Source organism: Ruditapes philippinarum, unplaced genomic scaffold, assembly GCF_026571515.1.
Source record: "Ruditapes philippinarum isolate M1 unplaced genomic scaffold, ASM2657151v2 ctg2125_1_1_1_1, whole genome shotgun sequence".
Classification (NCBI taxonomy): Eukaryota; Metazoa; Mollusca; class Bivalvia; order Venerida; family Veneridae; genus Ruditapes; species Ruditapes philippinarum.
This window is the reverse complement of record NW_026856260.1, coordinates 55,578-81,727: the sequence shown is the minus strand read 5'-3', so window position 1 is coordinate 81,727 and position 26,150 is coordinate 55,578. Positions and strand designations below refer to the sequence as shown.

The window sequence follows — 26,150 nt, the reverse complement described above, 5'->3', positions numbered from 1 at the left end:
TTACTAGTAAAATTGTGCTTGCATCAAAGTACTGTTGGCATGGTGATAATGTTGATGTACTTACTGTGTTAGTGGAAATTTTGTGATAATTATAGTGTTAATATGATCTTAAATTTCTCTGTAACAAATATACCTGTGACCTTTAATAGAAAGTTGAACATAAAGGGAAAGTATCATAAGTCTGTGGCATCAGTGATTTTTTTTTCTTATATTTTACAGCTGAATGTAGGCTGTTTAATAAGGCTGTTTAATAGATTTTTCTGATTTCTCTGATTTTCTGATTTTTATCATGCGATATTTTCCCCTTGAAGGTTGTTCTGAAAAATGAAAAAAAAGTCACTTGGCCATGCAATTACAAAACATAACATATCTTATGGAAAGTCATATCACAGATATGTTGGTTAAACAGTCAGTAAACTGCTCTGCTGCCATCTTTGTCTTGTATTAAACATAACATAAGTGTGATTTAAAACTAGCCAGATTACTTAATTAAAATCTGTATTTGTAATAATAAGTAATCATGAATTTCAGTCCAGTATATGGGACAGAGTTTAACCTTGAGTACATGCTGGGTGGTATACGAAGAGATGTTCATGGAAACATTGTGGGTGCTGACTCTGTTACGATGCTATGGGTTCTTCATAAGAAGTCAGAAGTAAGTTCCTTTTGTACCAAAGAAAAGAAATAAAGGTTAAAGCCCTGTCTCTGGATACAGTCTTGTGACCTTTTAAGTTGAATGATTTAGATAGCTAATTTGTTTTCATACACCTGATATATAAAATGTTTCTGTTGCTGTTGAAGTGTATCATATAAGAGAACTTAACTGTTCACTAATTGAAGGTAAGTGGTTCTGCGAAGTTACAGGTTTTGACCTGAAATATTTTGTAGATGTTGCAAACCATTATGTTCCTGCTCTTTAAACTAGTTCTTTATTGAGCTACCATAATTAAATTCATGTTAAGAAAACACAAATTTCCTAAAAGCAACATTGATTACCCCAGACTCCAGAATGTTGTTTGCACAAGTTTATTGGCCTGAAATATAAAAATATTATTATTTGTATATGTATGATCTAATCCTTACCAACTTGTAAAAAAGTCTGTCATGCAGTGATATAAAAAAATAAATAAATCTAATGCAAGTTTTATAAATACATGTACTTAATGTATGAATTTACCTTAAAATGTATATATTTGTTGTATAGTGGGATGCTGCGGCCCTTGTCTGGGAGAAGAACATGATTGAAATGGCTCTGTCTCCACGACCAAACCTTCTCAAATGTTATGTTTACGCAACAAGAACGTAAGTTGTGTTTGTTTTGTATTTTTTCTTAATGACAATGTTTAATTTTAACTTTGGTCTTGATTATTAAAAATTTACGGCCATCTATGCTTAGTTTAAAGTCAATAGAATTGATGATGAAAAGCTATTCTCAATTTTAACAGTGACCTCTGGAATTAGATATAAATGGTTAATAAGTTATCCTTAGTTTTGACTGTAGCCTTATAAATTGAAAATGTATGCTCAATTATGCTAATTTAAAATTCTGACCACAAAAAATGGAATACGTATCCTCAACTATTCTTAGTTTTAATTCTGACATCAAACATTGAAGTGTTAGGTCAGCTATCTATGCTTAGTTCTAACTCTGACATTAAAAATTGAAAATGTGTTCTCAACTATGCTTAGTTCAAATTCTTTCCACAAAAATGGAAGATGTGTCTCAGCTATGCTTAATTTTAACACTGACACTGAAGTGTTTGGTCAATCATTTATGCTTAATTTTAACTCTGACAAATTTAACTCTCTACTTGTTATAGAGTTAGTAAGCGAACAGCATGGATCCTGATCAGACTGCGCGGAGGCGCAGACTGGTCTGGATTCATGCTGGTCGCAAACCCATTATGTTGATTTTGTCATGACGCGGCTCAATTTGTTTTCAGTTTTGATGATGAAGGTTATGGGGCTGTTAATGCAGATGTTTCATTACTAACAGCAGGATTTATCATAGTATTTGTTTTCATCATCATGGTATTAGGAAAGTTTAACTTGGTAGAAAATAAGGTAAGCTTGATATATATTAGAAATTTATTCTCTTAACTCTTAGACTTCTATTAGTCAGATTTACTTAATTATGGCAGATTGGTCAGCACATTTTGTGACCTTAGGGCAGTAATGGGTTAAATCCTTTTAAACTTTATGGTAGTTAACCAGTTATTGCACTAAGGTGACAATTTGAGCTGCACCATGACGAAACCAACATAGTGCGTTTGCAACCAGCATGGATCAAGGCCAGCCTGAGCATCAGTGCAGTCTGATCAGGATCCATGCTGTTCGCTTACAAACCCTAAAACAAGTAGAGAAACTGATAACGAAAAGCATGGATCCTGATCAGACTATGCGGATGCCCAGGCTTGTCTGGATCCATGCTGGTCGCAAACGTACTATGTTTGTTTTGTCATGGCGCCGCTCATTTATGCTTTTCAGTCAAACCTTTGTTAACTAACACAATTTACAATTTTAGTATGTTTTTCATATTGAAACACAAAAGCCTTTGATATTATATAACCTTAGAATTTCAATACACAGTTCCTAATTCCAAGTGAGGCAATTATGCTCTACAATTTTAGCAAAGTTTTTACTATAGTCCTCTTATTTGGAAATAAGATTTCAAACTTGAAAAATAATAATCTTTTGAAGACTGGATACACAGAAACATGATGATGATACCAGCTACTATAATCAAGAAATCATGACAGCTGTATTATCTTTCCATAAATTTTACACATTTAATTTTTTTTTTCCAGATATATGAAAAACAAACACCCCTTTTGCAAAAGAAAGATATCATTATGAATAAATTTTGACTTTTTTTTTATGCTTCGTCTTTAGAGACTGTTGTATGAATGGACCATTTTTGGTGTTTCCCTTGTGTGGTCACTTAATACAAGTTTGACTGTACAACCTCAGTAAATTTTGCACATAATTTATTTTAATTCCAGCTATATGTATCACTCAGTGGAATACTCACTATAGGACTTGCCATATTGTTTTGTTATGGTTTAGCTATGGCTTTTGGATTCATTTATGGTCCTATACATTCACTCATGCCCTTTTTGCTGTTAGGTAAGTTCCAGTCGGTCACTGTCTTGAGAACGTTTTATTAGTTAAACCTTTAACTGCTTTAACTACTGGTATAACCTCTTAAACGTTTGTGGCAATAAAAAGTGTAGAGTCATATTTGCAGGTTGACTATACGCTGTATAATATTGGCACTTCAGTTTTTGTATTTTACATATAAAATAATCATATATTATACAAATATAACTTTACATACAAATTGATAAGTATAGGTGCAGATATATTGTACGGGTGTTATTTTCATGAGTTTCACAGGTGTTTTATACAGGTACAATTTATATTTGTGCCTATTTTTTTTCCCAGGAATAGGTGTGGATGATATGTTTGTAATTGTTGGAGCCTGGAAGAACCTGACAGAAGAAGAGCATAAACAACCTATACCAGAGAAAATAGCAATGACATTAAAACGTGCTGGTGTTTCTATTACTGTAACATCAGTGACAGATATTGTTGCATTTGGAATCGGAGGTTCTACTGTAAGTTTGCATTTCTTCTATACAAGTTGTAAAAGTGATACACTAATGTTAAAATGGCAGTGAAAAAGAAAATTTATGTCACAATGTAATGAATTTTTTTTCTATACATGAATATACGATTAACTAACATTAAAATTGGTTTGTTTTGGCAGGAAAATTTTTTTTTTGTCACAGTGTGAATCAACATTTCCTGAAAATAAAAAAAACATTTTCTTATGTATATCATTGAATTTAATGCACTATTTAGTCCTAAAAATGGCCCCCCCACTATGGGGAAAAACCCGGGGAAAAGTTGGGAGAAAACCAAAAAAAAGGGTTTTTTCCTTTTTCAGGCTTTTGCAATGGGGAAAGGGTTAATGTGGGGTTTTTGCCCCCATGAAACCCAAAAATTTGGGCCCGAAATTATGTTCCCCCATAGCAAAATTAAGGCCCCTTTTAAGGGTTGGGGTTTTTTTTTAAACTTGCCCCCGTCCCCCCGAAAAAGGGGGGAAATTTTTTCAAAAATATTGAAAAAATTTTAAAATGCCCAAAATTGCCTGTGGTAGAGGGGGCCCTAGTTTTTCTAAAGACAAGCATTTTTTAGTGATATTTTCAGTTTTAAAATTTAAAAAGTTTTCCCATTGGGGCCCGAGGGGGTTGGCCCCTTTAAAAAAATTTAAACAAACAGAATCGTGTGATCGACCCCCTAAATGGGTTTGGGAATTAAATTTGGGGTCTCTTTACCGAGCAGGGGAGGTGGTTTTTTAATTTTTGGGGGTTGTTTAAGTTTTTAACACCTGAGGGGTTTGCAAAAAATCAAACTTTTCCCGATTCAGCATCCATGAACCCCAAATTGGGGTTTTTGGGGCCAAAAAATAAAACCAAACAAGGGAAAAAGTTTTTTCAACCCCCAAAAATTGAACAAAAAGGAAAAAAAAATTAAATAGGCTGTATAAGATATATACCCGCCAAATAAAACAAAACCAATAAAAGGCGTTTGGCCACTTTTGGATCAAGACCACCCCTGGCATCCGCGCATTGGATCAGGACCATCTGTTCCACATTTTCAAATTTAATAGGGTTTGGAAGCAAAAATCGGGGAATTTTGATAACTCCAAATATGCGCAGGTGGTTGGGGACCTGGGGGCCCAAAATTATATTTTTTTGCACCGACCCCTTTTGAAATTGTCAGTAAGGTGAGCATTTTTTTTTTTTATTCCTGTTTTTTATTTTTTTTAAAAATTATAAAAAATAAATGTAACACTTAAAAGTTTAATACAGCCCTTTGGGGTTTGGGGAATGTCCATCTTTAAAAACTGGACAAAACCCGTAAACCCTTTTTTTAAAAAAGGAAATTTCAAAATTTTATTAAAAATTTTAAATATCAAGAAAGTGCAAAAACCTTTGATCGGGGTTGTATGGAAAAAAAGAACCCCCCTAAATTTTGTCGAAATTGGCCACATTGGTAGAATAAAAGTTGTTTTTAAAAAAAATACAAAGTAAAAAGCCCTTAATAGCCCCAAGACCATTTCTAATTATAAAAAATTTTTAAATTTTGCAAAAATTACCGCCCCCGGGTGGCCCAAAGGGGTTAGAGTCGACGACTTCTAATCCAGTTACCTCTCTGGCGTGGGTTCGATCACCGGGAGATACTTTGGTAGTTTAGCAAGAAGGAAGGTAGTCTAGTACTGGTGTAACTGTCCAGGAACAATGGTTAGGAAACTACCCGCCTATATGACTGAAATACTGTTGGGAAAAGGCGTAAAATGAAATAAACAAACAAACAAATCAGTATTTATGTTTATCTTATCTGTAGTTTTCATTTAGTATTAATGTATTATGAATATGTAAGATTCTTTTTTATTTTCCTCACAGATATCAGTATTAATAGCAACAACTGTGTTAGTAGGTGTGAATATCTGGAGTTTTACAATGTTACGCCAGGACTTTAACCTGTACGACTATATACCCAGTGATTCCTATGCAACAGATTATATCAATGCTCAGATGGTGTTCTATCCAGACAGAGGGTATGACGCTGCTGTTTACTGTGGTAAGACACCTTTAGGCTACTTCACAATTGTCTTTTGTGTTAAGACACTTTTGGGCAACATCACAATTGTCTACTGTGGTTTAACACCTTTAGGCTACTTCACAATTGTCTACTGTGGTTGAACACCTTTAGGCTACTTCACAATTGTCTACTGTGGTTTAACACCTTTAGGCTACTTCACAACTATCTACTGTTGTAAGACAACTGACACATTTAGGCTACTTCACAATTATCTACTGTGGTTGAACACCTTTAGGCTACTTCACAATTGTCTACTGTGGTAAGACAACTGACACTTTTAGGCTACTTCACAATTGTCTACTGTGGTTTAACACCTTTAGGCTACTTCACAATTGTCTACTGTGGTTTAACACCTTTAGGCTTCTTCACAATTGTCTACTGTGGTAAGACAACTGACACATTTAGGCTACTTCACAATTATCTACTGTGGTTGAACCCCTTTAGACTACTTCACAGTTGTCTACTGTGGTTTAACACCTTTAGGCTACTTCACAACTATCTACTGTGGTAAGACAACTGACACATTTAGGCTACTTCACAATTATCTACTGTGGTTAAACACCTTTAGGCTACTTCACAACTATCTACTATGGTAAGACAACTGACACATTTAGGCTACTTCACAATTGTCTACTGTGGTTTAACACCTTTAGGCTACTTCACAACTATCTACTGTGGTAAGACAACTGACACATTTAGGCTACTTCACAACTATCTGCTGTGGTTGAACACCTTTAGGCTACTTAACAATTGTCTACTGTGGTTTTACACCTTTAGGCTACTTCACAACTATCTACTGTGGTAAGACATTTTTGGCAACATCACAATTGTCTACTGTGGTTTAACACTTTTAGGCTACTTCACAACTGTCTACTGTAGTAAGGCAACATTAGGCTACTTCACAACTATTTAATGTGGTTAGATAACTTTAGGCTACTTCACAACTATCTACTGTGGTACAACAACTTTAGGCTACTTCACAACTATCTACTGTGGTAAGACACCTTTGAGCTACTTCACAATTGTCTACTGTGGTTGAACACCTTAAGGCCGCTTAGCAATGGTCTACTGTGGTACAAAAACTAGGCTACTTAATAACTGTCTTCTGTGGAAGGATAACTTAAGCTACTTTACAGCTGTCTACTTTGGTAAAACTTCTTTAGATTTCTTCACAACTGTCCACTGTGGTAAAACACATACAGGCTACTTAAAAACTATCTATATGTGGTAAGACATCTTAGACTACTTTACAATTGTGTTCTTAAATTTGACACCTTTAGGCTACTAATGCAGTCATAAACTATGATAAATTTGAAATTATTCCCTGTCATGATATTTCACAGCTGAATATCAGTTCTGATTCTTAAAATATTTCTATATACAAAATCTTTTCACAGTATAGGTTAGAATCCCATTTGCAGCATTTGAATTTTTTTCTGCTGTTTTTTCCTGAAATAATACACTAATGGACTTTTAGAGTACAACTGCCGTACAGATAGAGATTTGTCTGATGCGCAGAAAAAAAAAACAAAAAAATTGCATACATGTTTTAAACTGCAAATTATGCAATTTGAGGAAAGTGACCAGATAGTTTTAAGCTGCACGAATGAACTTTCAGAGTATATTAAAGTATTTTCGATCAGATTTTATGACAATCTTGTACATTTTCAGATAACATGGATTATTTTGCCAACCGTCACGTGTTAGAAAGTATGTATTCAGAAATGAAGAAAGATCCATACATACAGAATGGTTCCATTAATTTTTGGTACCCATCTTTTATCAACTATCTCAAGACATCCACAGACAAATCTGTGTTATCACAGATGGCAAAGAGTAAGATGTTTTTTTAGCTCACCTGACTACCAAATGCTCAAAAAGGATTGTTGATTTTCGGTTGTCCACAATTAAGGTTTTTACCAGTATAAGGGTCACAGTAGTTTTGACTTCATCAGATGTCCATATGTTGTTTTTGGTAGGGCAGTTATGGGCAAACTCCTGAATTTAATAGGAGCTAACTGGTTACTGCACTAAAGTGACGATAATCTAGTGCAAAGGCTTTAAACAGTTGTCTTAGGTAAGAAAGTAAATTTTTATTTATATATCGCAACTGGTTCTTTGTGGCAAAGTGTAACGGACTTTGAATGTAACTGTCCTTGAATGTCACAGTCCTTGAATGTCACTAACTTTGAATGTTACTGACCTTGAATGTCACTGACCTTGAATGTGACTAACTTTGAATGTCACTCTCCTTGAGTTGTTTTATCTGCATAGGTTTGAAACCCACTTCTTGTCTTGTTGTAATTTGTTTTGTTAATGTGCAGGTTCTACCCAGCTACCAACAGTTATGTAGAAAATTATGAAAGAAATTGCAACTTTTCAGCCGTTAAAAAATATAGAAATAAAAAAAGGGGGCAAACAGTTTTTAGCAAATAATTAACTTCCATAATATCAAAATGTGTTTGAATAACACTAAGAAGTGTGTATATGTATGTTTAAAAAATAAAACCATGGAAGGAAGATGTGAAATTATTTTTATAATTTTTATTCTAATTTGACTTTCAGATGGGTATCCAAGATCCAGTACTGAATTTAATGCTTTACTGGGTTATTTTATATCTCAAATGGAAGGAAGGTCATATGGTCAATATTTCAAATTTTCAAATTCTTCCCCACCCACTATAGAGGTAACTTTTCTTAAACAGTTTATTTCATTATTTGTGACATACATGTTTTATACATAGAAATAGAAAACTACACTTGAGCCGCGTCACGACAAAACCAACATAGTGGGTTTGCGACCAGCATGGATCCAGACCAGCCTGCGCAGTCTGATCAGGATCCATGCTGTTTGTTTACAAACTCTATAACAAGTAGAGAAACTGATAGCGAACAGCATGGATCCTGATCAGAAGGCGGGGATGCGCAGGCTGGTCTGGATCTATGCTGGTCGCAAACCCATCATGTTGGTTTTGTCATGGCACGACTCACTTTTTGTTCTTATGTATTTTGGTCTTGTGCATTTTCTTAAATATCTGTGGTAGATTCTTTGTTTATAGTTTTAAATTTGTAACAACTTACTGATGATGATGTATGGCATAGGATTAAAAAAAGGTTTTGACATGACATCAAATGGATGATGACCATATTTTATTTCTTACACAGAAAAATATAAAAAAAAAATGGAATAATTTTAAAAGGATGCTGGGTTCCATAAATAAACCCATCTCATAACAGAAACAAAACATTGAGAAAACTTTTCCATTATGTATGATAATAAATATTGTAGGAAAAATGTTAATGTTAAGTTAATATTAAATTTCAGGCTTCCTATATACCATTTTTCCATACACGACAATCAAGTTCTGCTGGGGATATAGACGCCATGGAGAGTTTACGAGATATTCTCGATAAAGCTGCATTCATCAATGGCACATGTTTTGCCTATGGTTTCAAATATCTTAACAATGAAACTAATAAGGTAAAAAACTCTTTTTTTTTCAACTTTTTCTGCTTTGGAGAAAAAATTTTTGTTTCAAAATGAAGTGCTCAGTGCTTTGAATGCTCAGGATTAAAATGTCTTTTTTATGCTTCACATATAAGAGCCCAAACTAGCAACTTTTTAAACAGTTTAGCCATTTACTATAAAGCTGATTCATTTCAATGTTAAAATCCTTTTAATTAATGCTGAATAGTCTTTGAAATAAAAATGGGACAAATCTGTTACAATCTCAAGTATGGTTTCTGGACGATAACTAGAGTTAGGAATGAGATATTGTAATCAAACTTGGTGTATAGCAAGCTTATATGAAGAGCCTGGTTGGTATTGCATTTGGACCCCCTGGCGTCAAGGTCACCATTACTAAAAATAGAAAAATGGTTTCTGGACAATAACTAGAGTTAGGAATGAGATATTGTAATCAAACTTGGTGTATAGCAAGCTTATATGAAGATCCCAGTTGGGATTGCAATTAATTGAAATAATTCTTTGTATACTTTATTTACTATAGGTTGAGACTCGAGTTCAAATTTTTCTTCAGACAACATATTTTTCAAAAAGTCAAAGTTGCTGGTGGGGATATTAATCACCTTCAGTGATGTGTCTAATTTAATGTTTCAAAAAGTGATATTTTTTCAGAATATTGTTGTATTTTTATTCAGGTGTTAAAGGGGGAGCTGTATCGTAATCTTGCCCTAGCTGGTGTGTGTGTATTTATAGTCACCTTGTTGTTGATCGCTAACTTATGGACCAGCATTCTTGTCTTCACTTGTGTAGCATTTACTGTGGTATGTAGCTTTAACATAATTGTTCTATTATTGTAGAGTTTTTATTTAGTTTCAATTAAAGCTGTGTTAACAAATTTGACTAGGAGACATTTGTTGTCAGATTTTTAATGGTCTCTAATTTCATTTGAAAGCCGGCCAGCTAGCGTATGGAAGATTGATTCTTCTATTTTTTGGGTGGGGTGTCTGTGGCTGTGTGGCTCTGATGTTTGACTTCAAACCACTTAGCCTTCAGTGATGTGGGTTAGAATCATACCAGGAACTTATATTAGCTATTGAAGTGTTGGTTCTACTCAGATGCCCTCTTGAGCCTTAAATAGTATGTGGAGGGGCACCTTAGATTTTCCCCCTCCAGTAAAGCTGTAAAGTCACCATATGACCTTTATGTAACAATGTTGGTGCCAAACAATTATTAAGATATCTACTAATACATAAAATGATGCACAAAGGGACAGCTGAGGTGTTCTTCTGCAGATATTAAAGCTGGAACCTTGCTTTATGACCTAGGACTTTATTCAAATGAATATGATGTGTGTTTATTTAGAAAAAAGCCTGAGTAACATTACTTATTTTCTTAAAATAAAGACATGCTATAATTTTTTATGGTTGGTTATCAAGAATATGAACATTGTAACATTTTTATGTGCACATGATTATGATTTACTTGTTAAAGTTCATATTCATGCATATTATATGCAGCAATTAATATGTGCAGGAGAGGGGTGGCCTAGTATTTAATGTGTTACCTCTCAACCCAGGGATCATGGAATGGAGTCCTACTCAGGTCACGATCATGTTTCCTTGTATTACACCAGTACTGGTTGGTGCCAGGAACCGGACTCGAAAATGATTAATATAAGTTGCATGACCTTGTTAAGCATTTGAGCCAAGATAGATGGGTTTAAACTAAACTATTGAATATGTGAAAAATGACAGTGCAATTGAAAATCTTCTATTTTTTGCTTGAGAGGAGTTCCCTTTAAAAACAAAAATGTTGGGCAGCTGATGTTATGTAATATTAAAGGGACTCCACTGAGGTTTAAAGCCTATAAAAATAACATTTGAATTTCTTACATAAATGAGCTGTGGCACTTTAAACAAAAATATATGCAAAGATAGTTAAGAAGCATACTTTGAAATAAATTGAAAATCATATTTTTATGCTTTTCTTAGCCCGATTTGAGTGAAAAGCGTTTCATTTACGGTCATTTTTAAACAATTTGAATAATTATTCTGGAAAAAGGAAGTGCGCGAATGACCGAAATTTTGCACAAAGACTAGTGGTCTAAACCTACATCAAATGGTACATTTATATGGAAAAAATATTTTCAGTCCCATCATGTCAAAAAACCTCATTGGAGTCCCTTTAAGGTCTATAATGTAAATTTAACTGTCATTGACATTGTATATTTGTTGTTAACTTTTATTAATCAGATTGATGTGACGGGAACACTACAGTTTTGGGGTGTAACCATAGATACGGCAAGCAGTATACTTATTATTTTGTGCGTAGGTCTAGCGGTAGACTACTCAGCACATGTCGGACACATGTTCATGACCATATTAGGCAACAGAGAAGGTAACTTATGTATATCAGATAGGATTTTCTACTGTTTATATTGGTTTATACAGAATTTATTTTAGTTCGATTGTGTAGGAAGCTTACAGCTCATATAGATACGCTCTGGAATCTATTCCTGGAACCGACCAGTACTGAGCAATGAGTTTAAAGTTTCTTGATCAAGGAAACAAGGTCTCACTTCTGTTGGGGGTTTGAACCAATGCAACAGCGATCTTTAGATTACTTGTCTGACGAGCGGTTCCCGACATATTGAACACTTGGTCATGCAGCCTCTAAACAAACAAACCTTTATTAGTTATAAAGATTTTTTGACAGGTTATATGACCCTCTGCCTGGTTATATTGCAAATAATCAATTATATAATATTATGGCCATATAATCTGTTAAGAATCTTAAAAAGGCATTTATAATACTGCAAACTTTCTTTTAAGAGAAATAATTATATTAATTCATAAATCGACTGCAGCTGTGTATATAGATTACATAAACATCATGATTATCCAATGAAAAATCATGTTACAAACATGCTGTCTTAAAAATTGTATTAACCATGGATACAACTAATATTGTTCTCAAAATAATGTACATGTATATCCTGTTATTGTTTCTTAGCTTGGCAATTAAGTCATTGAATAATGGCAAAGTTTTGCGGAATGCTCATAGTTTATGTTTCCATTTCAGAGAGAGCAAAGGCAACTCTATTCTCTATTGGTCCTGCAGTATTGAATGGTGGAGTCAGCACTTTCTTGGCATTTGTTCTCCTTGCTAACAGTAAAAGTTATGGCTTTGTCATGTTCTTCAGGGTAAAATATTTTTTACTTTATAGTCCAGTCACATGTTGCTGAAAAAAAATCTTAAAGTATGCCCCCTTGTACAAATCAAATAGCAGCGTAGATCAAGATTTGTGGGCCTTTGAAATTTTATCAAATTAGTGCAGTCAGTCATGTTCTACTTTTATAGGTACTTATATTTCAACTTTTTAAGACTGAAACAGACAGTGTGTCATAGGTAATTTATTATTTAGTCGTGTTGTTTGTAGTTTTCACTCCGGATCATGGCAGGAAGCCACATTTAATTTACCAGAGCACAGTTCTGTCACCGCATTGTTCTTTGACTGGCTGTCAAGCAGTTTACCAGTACTAGTTGCCTGCACATTGCGCAAGGAACTGATAATGCCAGAGCAGAGGTACAGTGGGAATGACAATAAAAAGTGACCTGCATTGTCCGGGAATTGAACCAGGATAGCCGTATTCACAGTCCGACGCTCTTCCTATTGAGCTAACCGGATGGTTCTTTATTGTTTACATGTACTTATATTTTAAGGTATTTATGACAGTGGTACTTTATGGACTCTTCCATGGTCTGGTATACCTCCCTGTTGTCCTGAGTTGGGTTGGTCCACCACCATATCAATCTAGATCTATCAAAGAAGCAGAGGAGAGAACTAAGATGCTACACAGCTCAGCTGAAAATGGAAAAGAACATACCAAGAATAAAAGTTCCACAGCATTTTCGAAAGGAAATGGAATTTTGAAAGTAAGAAGAAAAATTGGATTCATATCTATAACTGTAAAAAATTTTGTGGGTAAAAAAATCAAGAAATTATTTTCATTAGAATTTACAATTTGATTTCAGTTTATTCCAAATATCCTCCTGTTTTAGGTTATGGTATGACAAATTTATAACGGTTTAAAGCAGAGGGCAGCAGTGGCTTACAAGTAAAGGTTCCTTTCTCTCACTGCATGGATCATGGGTTTGACTCCTATTCAGGTCACACCCATGTTTCCTCAAATGATGCCAGGACTAGTTTGTTTCAGATCTCTAGAAAGATTGTTCAAATTATGGTCCTGGGCTCAATAGGGATGTAGTTTTAAAGCAGCATGTCTTCAAATTTGTGCTAATTTTAATGAAAATTTTGAAAATGTATTTAAAAGTGAAATATTGTGAAATGAACAAAGGAAGTTATTTACACATTGCAAATGGCACTAATTAGAATCCACAAAAAATAAGTCAAAATATGCAAAAATAGCCCTTAATGTGTTAGTCATGCATTAGAAATATAGTGATTAATACTGCAATATCAGTCATTAATCACATATAACATGTAAATTTTTACTTGATCCTTGAATCTTTTTACTTTGTTAGTACCTTTATTCTCAGTTTTGAATTTCTTGAAATATTTTTCCTCATCTAGAGTCATGCAGCTTTAAAACATGTAAGTCAAGTTGCGTACTTTAAAATGACATGATTTCAGCGCCTTTTATAAATCGCTAAGAAAAATGTGCATACTAAGGATGATGTCATTTTGTCATTATTAATGCAGTTGCAAATTTATACACTGCTATAAAATAAATAACTGCGAAATAGAAATATTAGTTTTAATTTGTATTTCTTTTCTGAAATATGACTCAAATGTATTACAAAGAAACAACTACATTTTTCTCTCGTTATCATTTTGAAGAATTACATTTTTTGCTGTTTCAGCAAATGGCAGGAATTATTAATGAATTGTCGTGATTAATAAATATTTCCCTTAATTTACTATGGTATTAAATTAGAAAAATGTATGATGTACAAACATGTTTGCTTGAGCAACAATTGATTAACAATTTTTGCTTTCTGAACATTTTATAGTACATGCATTTTTTGGAAAAATTATATTTCAAGGAAATCGCATTTAAACATGCATTTTGTTAAATAAGAAACATTTTGCTGTTTGACAGACAAATAGATACTGTTTAACAAGGTGAGAAGCACGTCTAGTCAATGTTGTCAAAATGTAATTTATTAGATTTTAGTATGACAGTGGGTATATAGATATAGTATATAGTTGAATTTAATTTAATTTGGGACAGAATACATGTATTTGTAGATAACATCCATTACTTGTTATCCTGCATGCATTGGTTTCACTTGTATCTTTTAATTTTTTAATTTTATTATGTAGTATTTGTTGATAACCTAGAAATAAAGATTGATGTTGTCTACACAAATACAATAAATTATACCATAGATACAATGGAAAACTTACAAGAACACCCTGAAAAGTATTTTCAGCCAACAAGAATCAGAAAAGTCATGTCATTTAAATGTTTTATGTGAATTTATGAACAATGTTCTTGAATAAAATATGCATAAGCAGGTATACATTAACAGAGAAGAAAACATGCATAATCGATTTTGGATGTATTCTGTTTAGCAAGAATAGTGCTATTGCACCTTTTTTACATGCATTAACATCTGCAGAAGCCCTTAAACTTACTTACTAAAACCTTGCCCTGCGTGCTCCAGCTTTAGATGCGTCTTTGTGCTTCTGCAGATGTAAATGCACACAAAAAAGGTCCATTAACACTCTATTGTTTTAAGTATGATATGTGTTTGTATAACATTGTTCATGCTTATTTCTGCTGATTGATTAAGTGTAAATTATCTTTTAAGATAAAACTATTACCTTAGCTCCATGGTCAATTCACTAGATATGCTTTCATGACTTGAAATTTGAATGAATCCGGTTTTGTTTTTCATCATACATAACCGGAGTCATGTTGGGTTGATAGTTTAATATATTATTGTTTAATATATTAGTGTTATTATATAATGCATGACGTTATTGTTTTTAGCTCACCTGTCACAAAGTGACAGGATGAGCTTTTGTGATCGCTTTTCGTCCGGCGTCTGTCCGTCCGTCCGTCGTCCGTTAACTTTTACTTTAAATGACATCTCCTCATAAACCACTAAGCCAATTTCATCCAAACTTCACAGGAATGTTCCTTTGGTGGTCACCTTTGAAAATTTTTCAAAGAATTTAATTCCATGCAGAACTCTGGTTGCCATGGCAACCAAAAGAAAAAACTTAAAATATCTTCTTCTAAAAAACCCAAAGAGATAGAGCTTAGATATTTGGCATGAAACATCTTCTGGTGAGTGTCTACCAAGTTTGTTCAAATAAAAGCCTTGGGTTAAAATTGGCCCCGCCCCAGAGGGTCATTGATTTTCCCTATATGCATATAGTAAAAACTTAAAAAATCTTCTTTTAAAGAACCAAAAGAGCTAGAGCTAAGATATTTAGCATGAAACATCTTTTAATGGATGTCTACCAAGTTTGTTCAAATAAAAGCCCTGGGGTCAAAGTTGGCCCGACCCCAGGGGGTCATTGATTTTCCATATATACATATAGTAAAAACTTGAAAAATCTTCTTTTTAAGAACCAAAAGAGCTAGAGCTAAGATATTTGGCATGAAACATTTTCTAATGGGTGTCTACCAAGTTTGTTCAAATAAAAGCCCTGGGGTCAAAATTTGCCCCGCCCCAGGGGGTCATTGATTTTCCCCATATGCATATAGTAAAAACTTAAAAATCTTCTTATAAAGAACCAAAAGAGCTAGAGCTAAGATATTTAGCATGAAACATCTTCTAATGGATGTCTACCAAGTTTGTTCAAATAAGAGCCCTGGGGTCAAAATTGGCCCCGCCCCGGGGGACATTGATTTTCCTTATACGAGTATAGCAAAAACTTAAAAATCTTCTTTGAAAAAACCCAAATAGCTAGAGTTTGGATATTAAGCATGAAACATTTTCTAGTAAGTGTCTACAAAGACTGTTCAAAAAAAAGCCCTGGGGTCAAAACTGGCCCTGCCCCAGTTGTGTCATTGTTTTTAACTATATGTGTTAAGAAAAAACTTAAAAAAATCTTCTTTTAAAAATTCCAACGAGCTAGACCTTAGATGTTTAGCATGAAACATCTTCTAATGGTTTCTACCAAGTTAGTTCAAATAAAAGCCCCGGGCTTTAAACTGGCCCCGCTCCGGGGGCCTATGTACAGGTGAGCGACTTCAGGGCCATCATGGCCCTCTTGTTTTGTTTTTTTCACAGTTCTGATGCATGCTATTCATATTTTTTATTTTTTTATGGCCATGTATGATAGTACATGAGAACAAAATGTATATTGTTTTGCTCCACGTTCATGTATAAATGTATCAAAATTGTAGATTGGTTTCTGTTTTCATGTTAAATTCTCTTGATTTTCCGAGACCAGATTTATAAATAATGATAATGATATGTTTAAAAAGAAACATTTGTTTATTTGCAAAGAGGAAGATTTCATTCACAAAAATACAAATAATGTACTTGGAATAGGTTTAATCTTGGATATTGGCCAAAAAAAAAAAAAAAAATGTTAACAACCCAAAGGGCCACATTTCATTCAAAAGACATGCCAGAGTTATGATTCTTGGAAAGTAACCATGAATTGTAATTCAAAAAGCATGATTCAAGTTTAAACATATGTTTAAATGAAAGCATACAGAAGTAAATTATAAATGATTGATATAATTTTAGGACTCTGCAGGTCATTTTGTGTGAGTATAAGATCTCTAAAATATTCCCCACTTCCTTTTCATGTAATTGTGTAAGTTATTAATGTTTCAAAGTTATGTCTGAAACTAAGGATGATCATGGTATTGTTTGCCATGACCATGGTCTGCACTGTTTGCCATTAAGTCAGTACATATTATCAAATTTACCCTAAAAATAATGAATGGTTTTGCCCATATTGAAAGTTATAGTCCGTTTAATATGTTTAGCAGAATAAGGATAAATGTATTTATTACATGCTTTTCGATGGATTATAGAAATATATCAGTGATTTATAAACTGGTAATTTCACTGTTTGAAACAGTGAAATTATCAATTTGATAATTTCACTGTTTTGAATTTAAGCCCGTTACGTTGTCTCAGAGAAATACCAGCGTGCATAGTACTGGAAACCAGCTTAATGACGTGACGTCGTAAATGACGTCACGTTGTATTAGAATTTGGCGCGCTTTTCATTTAGTACTAGGATAAAATGTCTTTTTAAACGTTTCTTAGCATGTAATAAAAAGAAAATTTGTTTAGTTTAGTGTAAGATCGAAATATATTTCACCTCGTGAACACCAAAAGTTCATATTTCACTCGTGGCTGCGCCACTCGTGAAATATACCTTTTGGTGCTCACTCGGTGAAATATATTCCGTTCTTACACTGAACTTAACAAATATCCTCTATGTATTACCCTTAACCCATTATTTCAAAAACCAAATAACTTTAATTTTTTATAAATCCAAAGTTTTTTATCAATTTGTATTAGCTTAATCTTGGTGTTGGCTTGTACCGGTAAATTTTTTTTAAGACATTTGGTTTTAAATCAGTTGGTTGGTAAGTTAGGATAAAGGCGGGAGATAAAATGCTAAAAATAGAATTTAAATGAAGCTGACACTGAAAATAATTTAGTCTGGATAGGGTAGATGTTATGTTTTATGTTTGTATGTCAAGTGTTCTATTACCCAAATTGTCAAATTGTAACCCAATAAACCCACCTTCTATGAGATTATTCTAACTGTTCTTCCCTAACAGGTTGTTGCTCCTAATCTCACATTGCCTATACATTGCGTGATACCCTGATAAACACGGGCAAATTTGTTCTTTTATAGCTTGACTGTTTAAAGAAAAGTTGGGCTATCCAGCTCTCCTGTACTATCCAGCTCTCCTGTACTAGCTTCAGCATAATACCTGGTTAAGGTTTTGCTTAAATCATTGGATTTCAATTTTATATTACACATTTTTAAGTAATTCAATGGTAAATAATCATTGAAGGTATTCACTTGAAACTTCATACATTATGTTACTATAATGATAGTAATTTATACATATACAGTCCAACCCCGTTTATTCGAAGTGCCTGGGACTGAATATTTACTTCGAATAATCGATGGGTTCGAATAATCGAAATCCGAATATTGTGATAGACGAAAACTACTCCACTTTGACGAATCGTAGTAAAACTACCGTTTAAAACACATTTACTTCCTGTAATCAATTGAGAAAAATAAATATTAAAGAAAAGATGCGTAAAAATTATTGTATTGACATTGAAGACATAAATACTTGCATTTTATTCTACATTATGTATCGCTTCGTTTCGCGCAAAACCTTGATAATGGCCGTGTTGTCACTACGGTATTTACAGCTAAACTCTGGTATTTTCGATTAGGAAAAAGGCTCTTATGTAGCGTTTTGGATGTTTTGACAAATTTACATATACGGTATGTATGAAAAATATTGCTGTCATCTTCAAGCAATAACAGTAACAAAATCGGACACGGTGCATTGCTTTTCATTTTCGGTAATTAAAGTTGATTAAAGAACACAAAAAGAGCTATTATCACGATTGTCTAAATACATGCATGACTATTGATGTTTTTCACAAGTCGACCAGTCAGCGAGCGGATCTGCGCCATTAAGTCTGACTTCGAATAATAATTAGGCTGGCTTCGAATAATAGGTGTGAAATTCTTTCATAATTGTATAGTCGGGACCGAAATTTTACTTCGAAAAATAGGAGGTATTCGGATAATGCATTTCGAATAATACGCTCGTTTTTATATTGATTTATATAGAGATAAAAACGGGACCGCCGATCTACTTCGGATAATGCCGGGTATTCGAATAAAGGGTTGTCGAATAACCGGGGTCGGACTGTATAGACTGTATTTTATTATCAAACACAGAAAATATTTGAGTGTGCTGCTTGGTCTTATTAATTACCTAAAGAGATGCTTTGGTAGTTTAGTGCGGAGGAAGGTAATCTAGTCCTGGTGTAACTCTCCAGGAACGATGGATAGGAAACTACCCGCCTATATGACTGAAATACTGTTGGAAAAAGGCGTAAAATAAAACAAACAAACAAACAAATAATTACCTAAAAGTATACTATACATATTAAATACATATATAATTGTGCTTATATTATGCTTATAAAGAAAGAAATCATCATCTATAAATTTCATTTTTTTATTTATTTTTCATTGTCAAGTTGAGCTTAGTTGACTATATATTTCACAAGAATGACTGTTAACCCTTTACCACATATATACGCGAAACAACGCACTTTCGACCCCCCCCCCCCCTTTGTAGGCATCAAATAGTGAAAAAATGTCCTATTTGGACCCCAAACATAAGTTTTCGTTTGAGAAATGTTGCTAAAAAAATTGAGCACTTTTTCGGCGCCGCCCCCCATCCAAGAAAATTTTGGACTTGTGAGAGGCTAAAAATGACCCCAGGTTGATCATAATGTAACGTTTAACCAACGCTGAAAAGCCTTTGACTCTATCTCAATCCCTTGAGCAGTTGCAGCACTTTGAAATAAATTTTGATGGAAAAAATCGAGGCAACATAGTGATTTTTGGCAATTTTGAGATGTCCCCTCGTTGCCATGGTAACAGGAAATTTAAGACTGAGCATGTCTTTACAAAGGCAATGGTCCAGTCAACATTTGAGCCAAGTTTGATTAGTATTGAAGCATTTTTCATAGTTTCATAGCAGTTTGAACTTGTAACAGGAGGCTTTTCAGTGAAAACGGCCATTTTTCACAATATGCTCATGGGGGAAAGGGTTAACTAAAAAAATTATAAATGTTACAAAACAACAATTTTTCACCAAAATTATGTGAAAGACCACATGTTAACATGGAAAAACTAGTTTTTAGGTGATTCCAAAGTTTTTCATCATTTTTTGTTAACCCTTTACCACATATATACGCAAAACAACGCACTTTCGACCCCCCCCCCCTTTGTAGGCATCAAATAGTGAAAAAATGTCCTATTTGGACCCCAAACATAAGTTTTCGTTTGAGAAATGTTGCTAAAAAAATTGAGCACTTTTTCGGCGTTGTTCCCCATCCAAAAGTTACATCAGGGGGTTGTTTGAAGGGGGGCGGAGTCCCCCTCATCGCCAAGAAAATTTTGGACTTGTGAGAGGCTAAAAATGACCCCAGGTTGATCATAATGTAACGTTTAACCAACGCTGAAAAGCCTTTGACTCTATCTCAATCCCTTGAGCAGTTGCAGCACTTTGAAATAAATTTTGATGGAAAAAATCGAGGCAACATAGTGATTTTTGGCAATTTTGAGATGTCCCCTCGTTGCCATGGTAACAGGAAATTTAAGACTGAGCATGTCTTTACAAAGGCAATGGTCCAGTCAACATTTGAGCTAAGTTTGATTAGTATTGAAGCATTTTTCATAGTTTCATAGCAGTTTGAACTTGTAACAGGAGGCTTTTCAGTGAAAACGGCCATTTTTCACAATATGCTCATGGGGGAAAGGGTTAACATTGTGGCTGACCAACAGTTGATATTGCATGTAACAAGTAAATTTATGATGAATATTTAATGAGTCATTTGAGTTATTCATTATTCATGCAAAGTAAATTATAAAATTGAAAGGAATTATGGCAAAGTGAACTAGTATTGACTTTCACCAGTGTTCACTATACACTTGGATGGACATAATGTCACTTTAAGATACAAAAGTAACTCATATTTATTTCAGAGCAAAATCATTAAAGATAACAAGTAAATTCATTCATTGGCTTAAATTCATCTAGTGATTAAGCCCTGTGTTGGATGGAACAAAAATATACCAGTAGCAAGGAAACTTGCTGCAGTATTGACTTTCACTGTTACATAATGCTTTTATTTATCTGTTTGTTTTTTTATAGAGATGCTGCCACACAAGTGCAGACAGAGAGCCCCAGTCACCAGCCACTACTGTCTGAAGGTGAAGGTCACTCAAAGGTCATTGTAGATGACATTGAAAATAGTGCTGAAATGACCTCTATTTGTAATGATAGAGATTTTACTGACTCAATACTCCATGCTTCAAATTCAACCCACCTGGTTATTCATGATAGGTCAAGGGTCACTCCAGAGTTGATGAAAACAAATGACCTTGACCTCTCAGGGGTGAGAAAATGTGATATATGTGATAAAGCATGTGTGATGTGTGTGCTTCACAGAGCTCAGTTACAACTCCAGACTGCTGTTGAAGAAATGGAAAATCCAAAGAGCTCCAGGCAGTTCTGTAGTTGCGATGATCACAAACATGTGCATGCCCTAGATTGCAATAAGTCGTAAGGTCATTCCCATTTATTCTATTTATGGATGTACATGTGTATTTGTTGTGATTTATGTTTGTAGTTAAAAGTCTTCATCTTAAAGGCCCTTTAAGCCCCACCAAAAATGTTTTCATTTCTCAGTTACATTTTTTTTCTGTGTGTCCTATTATAATTGCTAAAAAGGTACTTTTTGGCCATTATACATCATATAGTAACAGCTGAGCCATATTTTGGCTTCTTTTTGCTTTTTTGTAAGATGTTATAAAGTTAAAATGAGAATTTTTTATGGAAGTCAAAATTACATTTTGTTCACAATTTTCTACCTTTATCATATATAACTTCACATTCAGTGCTACTTAATTCCTCAGGTAAGTATCTTATATGATTTAAATTCATTATTATACCCCCAAAAACGAAGTTTGGGGGGGTATATAGGAGTCACCCCGTGGTCGGTTGGTCGGTCGGGCGAGCGGTCGGTCGGTCGGTCGGTCCAGACGTCCGTTGCATTTTCCTTGTCCGGAGCATAACTTGAAGACTAATGGTTGGAATTCAATATAACTACATACAATGGTCAAGCACATTGAGAGGAAGTGCAGTGCATAAGAACCATAACTCTATCTTGACTAATTACAGAGTTATTGCCCTTTGTTACTTTTCCTTGTCCGGGGCATTACTTGAAAACTACTGGTTGGAATTCAAAACAACTTCATACAATTGTCAAACACAATAAGGGGAAGTGCAGTGCACAAGAACCATAACTCTATCTAAAGTAATTACAGAGTTATTGCCCTTTGTTACTTTTCCATTGCTTTTTTTTGTCCGTACCATAACTTGAAGACTAATAGTTTGAATTCAATATAACCAGATACAATGGTCAAGCACATTGAGAGGAAGTGCAGTGCACTAGAAACATAACTCTATTTTGACTAATTACAGAGTTATTGCCCTTTGTTACTTTTCCTTGTCCGGGGCATAACTTGAAAACAACTGGTTGGAATTCAAAACAACTTCATACAATTGTCAAACACAATAAGAGGAAGTGCAGTGCACAAGAACCATAACTCTATCTAAAGTAATTACAGAGTTATTGCCCTTTGTTGCTTTTCCATTGCTTTTTTTTGTCCGGAGCATAACTTGAAGAGTAATAGTTTGAATTCAATATAACTACATACAATGGTCAAGCACATTGAGAGGAAGTGCAGTGCATAAGAACCATAACTCTATCTTGACTAATTACATAGTTATTGCCCTTTGTTACTTTTCCTTGTATGGGGCATAACTTGAAAACTACTGGTTGGAATTCAAAACAACTTCATACAATTGTCAAACACAATAAGGGGAAGTGCAGTGCACAAGAATCATAACTCTATCTAAAGTAATTACAGAGTTATTGCCCTTTGTTACTTTTCCATTGCCTTTTTTGTCCGGACCATAACTTGAAGACTAATGGTTGGAATTCAATATAACTTCATACAATGGTCAAGCACATTGAGAGAAAGTGCAGTGCACAAGAACCATAACTCCATCTTGACTTATTACAGAGTTATTGCCCTTTGTTACTTTTCCTTGTCCAGAGCATAACTTGAAAACTACTGTTTGGAATTCAATACAACTTCATACAGTTGTCAAGGACTAAAAAGGAAGTACAGTGCACAAGAGCCATAACTCCATTTTGACAAAATACAGAGTTACTGCCCTTTGATACTTTTCCTTGTCAGGAGCATAACTTAAAACGTACTGGTTGGAATTGAAAACAACTTCATACAATGGTCAAGCACAATAAGAGGAAGTGCATTGCACAAGAACTCTTACTCTATCTTCAGTATTTATAGAGTTATTGCCCTTTGTTCCTTTTCTTTGTCTTTCTGGACTTATTACAGAGTAATTCAATTAAACTTCATCAATGGCCAACCACATTGAAAGGAAATGCAACATATAAGAACCACAACTATCTTTAATTGCCCACAACCATATTCTTTTACAAGGTATTCTGTTACTAGTAACATCCTCATTTCCGAAGCAGTCTTGTGGGGGTATTAATCACATTTAGTGATAGTTCTAGTTAAATACAATTAAAAGCATGGTTGCCCTTTTTTAAGAAGAAAAAAGAAATTCACAATCATCTTAATCATAATGTACCTTTAAAATGCATTTACCAACAAGTTTGACCTTTATGTGGTATTATTCACAAATCTCCTCTCATTCTTTCATACAAGTCTCTAAATTATTCATCTTTTACATTGTAATTTTTGAAAACAGCATATACCGAGTAATAAAGACATTTTGATGGACGAAATGTATCATTTTATCATTTATTCAGTCATGTTTTTGTGTCAAGGAATAAAAACTATGTACATATTTAATAAATTCTAGAAATACCACAACAAATATGATGAGTTGAGATTGACAAAGATTTTCATTGCTAGTTAGTTGATTATTCTTCCATATTTTCAATGGTTGCCATAGTAAATTTATCAGCATTTATGTTTTATAACTATTTAGTACATGTAGTAAAAACAATTGTATTTTATTTTTCACCTTTGATTTTAAGATAAGATAATAATTATCAGGTCATTTTTTTGGGTACCGTGTAAAATTCTATATTACTTTTTTCTATAGCTGTAAATGAAATTTAAAAATGTCCTTACGCTACTTAATAAGAATATTCTTGCATAATTATCAGACAGGATAATCTACTGTTTACGCTCTTGTTGAAAGAAAAGTCTGTTTTAAATGACGTCATTCCCTCGCGCCTTGTTATCGCTGTAAACAGTTACCATTAAGCTAGATATTCCGGTCTGTAACCGGCAACTGGTGTAAATTCCTTATAATTTTTAGCATTACCTTAAACAAATTGCTGTCTGAAATAGAATTCATTTTGTGAAAATTATTTTTAAAGGGTAAAATATCTATAGTGAACGATGATGGAAAAAATTATTTTTGTAAAAACTTAATGAGAAAGAAGATAATTCTTTATGAAGAAATAAATTGAAATAAGTTGTAAGAGTTAATAGAAACAAGGTCTCAAGATGGATGTAGCTAAGTGAAGTACAGTAAATTCATGACTTTTATAACATAATTATTATTGTTGTTTTTTTTTTTCTCAAAAAATCACGGTTTAAAAATAATTAAGTCTTTTTGGTAAAAAAAGTAGGTAAATAATTAATTTGTAAATGTTGTACATATTATTTATTTTGAATAGTAGTATAGTGTTGCTATTTTTGTGAATTTATTTTGTGTGTGTGTTTTTTTGTACAGGTGAAGATTATGCCCATTATTTTATTTGTATTATATTTAAATTTTCAAGTTTTAAGCATTATATGTATTTATATTCTATCTTAAGATTATGTGTCATATTGAGATTTAGAAAGTTAATATCCATGGCAATAGTTTAGTAGTTATGATAGTTCTTATAACTGTGATTAGATTTTTATATTTATATAAGTGAATGATATTGAGCAGGTTATATGTTGCTTATTTATATGTATTTATAAACTCTCTACTGTTATAAATTTTATATAGAATCTTACATAAGTTGTCAGTTTCAATAGACAATTGTTAAATAAATTTCTGGGGTCATCTGTGGCCGACTTGAAAACACTTGCACCTCACCACTATGGGTTAGAATCCAGACAGGGACTTTGAAGAATTCTTTTATCCAGCTAGCTTATGGAACTTCGGTGGTTTCTACTCAAGTGCCATTTGTGCCCGAAATAATGCACAGAAGGGTATATGAGGTCTCCCTTCACTGGTAAAGCTGAAAAGTCACCATATGACCTTCACTGTGTTGATGCAGCGTAAAACCCAACCAAAAAAGAAATAAATGACAGAATTTGTTACAAAGCAAGCCTATGGTAAGCTGTATAGCATTTCATGGATGATTTCATCACAAGTTCAATGTCAGTCTATATAAAACTGTAACATGTGTGAGATTCTTTTAATCATGTGATATTAGTATGTCTATTACAAAAAAATACAACAAAAAAAGCATAGTCACTGTTTTAGGGCATTTTTTTTTTAATAATCTGTATAATATAAATATATTGATAACACTGCACATTTGTAAAGACAATTTTCATGGGATAATCATTATTATTTATATAATGTACATGACTATACATAACTGTTGCTTTGAGAAGTAAATTTCAAATTTGGTGAAATATAGGAAATTTGCTGTATTATAGATTAATAACCAAGATTTCTTACAAGTTATATGGTGTTGTATTACTGGGTAATTGCAATATAACCTTACAAACATATGACAATATAGAAAGGATTATATACAATATAACCTTACAAATATTTATACTGGGCAATATAACCTGTCAAAAAATATGTATAAGTATAACTAATAACATTTTTTATGAGCTTGGTAAGCATTTGATACACATGTATGTTGTTGGTGTTACTTTACCCATGGTTATATGTGTCTATGTCTAATATAATTCTCCTTTTAGTTATTCCAAAGAAATATTTATTTCAGCTCAGGTAATCTTAAATGAATAACTGTAATAAAACATTATTGAAATCTCATTTGAGTAAACTTTAATTAAAGGTCAGAAGTTATCTGTTTCTCCTTTACCTATTTTTTTTTCTTGCCAAAGATGAAGGGTTATAGTAGTACAATTGTATATCATTTTCATAAATTAAAGTAGTTTAAATGTGATTGATTTTAATTTAGC

At 33.5% G+C, this 26,150-nt stretch overlaps 1 protein-coding gene across 1 annotated transcript in view; it reads left to right on the top strand.

Moving 5' to 3' along the window:
• LOC132745996 (patched domain-containing protein 3-like) overlaps window positions 1-25,486 on the top strand; it is a 35,197-nt gene extending 9,711 nt beyond the window's left edge. Inside the window, exons 6-20 of the mRNA XM_060735029.1 lie at window positions 532-655; window positions 1,205-1,302; window positions 1,944-2,064; window positions 3,003-3,126; window positions 3,445-3,617; window positions 5,472-5,649; window positions 7,342-7,506; window positions 8,236-8,357; window positions 8,996-9,151; window positions 9,832-9,957; window positions 11,389-11,533; window positions 12,218-12,339; window positions 12,860-13,072; window positions 14,260-14,282; window positions 21,073-25,486. Of these exons, the coding sequence (XP_060591012.1) occupies window positions 532-655; window positions 1,205-1,302; window positions 1,944-2,064; window positions 3,003-3,126; window positions 3,445-3,617; window positions 5,472-5,649; window positions 7,342-7,506; window positions 8,236-8,357; window positions 8,996-9,151; window positions 9,832-9,957; window positions 11,389-11,533; window positions 12,218-12,339; window positions 12,860-13,072; window positions 14,260-14,282; window positions 21,073-21,487 (2,305 nt within the window). The 3' untranslated portion in view covers window positions 21,488-25,486. The remainder of the gene's footprint in view (window positions 1-531; window positions 656-1,204; window positions 1,303-1,943; window positions 2,065-3,002; window positions 3,127-3,444; window positions 3,618-5,471; window positions 5,650-7,341; window positions 7,507-8,235; window positions 8,358-8,995; window positions 9,152-9,831; window positions 9,958-11,388; window positions 11,534-12,217; window positions 12,340-12,859; window positions 13,073-14,259; window positions 14,283-21,072) is intronic.
• The last annotated feature ends 664 nt before the right edge of the window (window positions 25,487-26,150 follow it).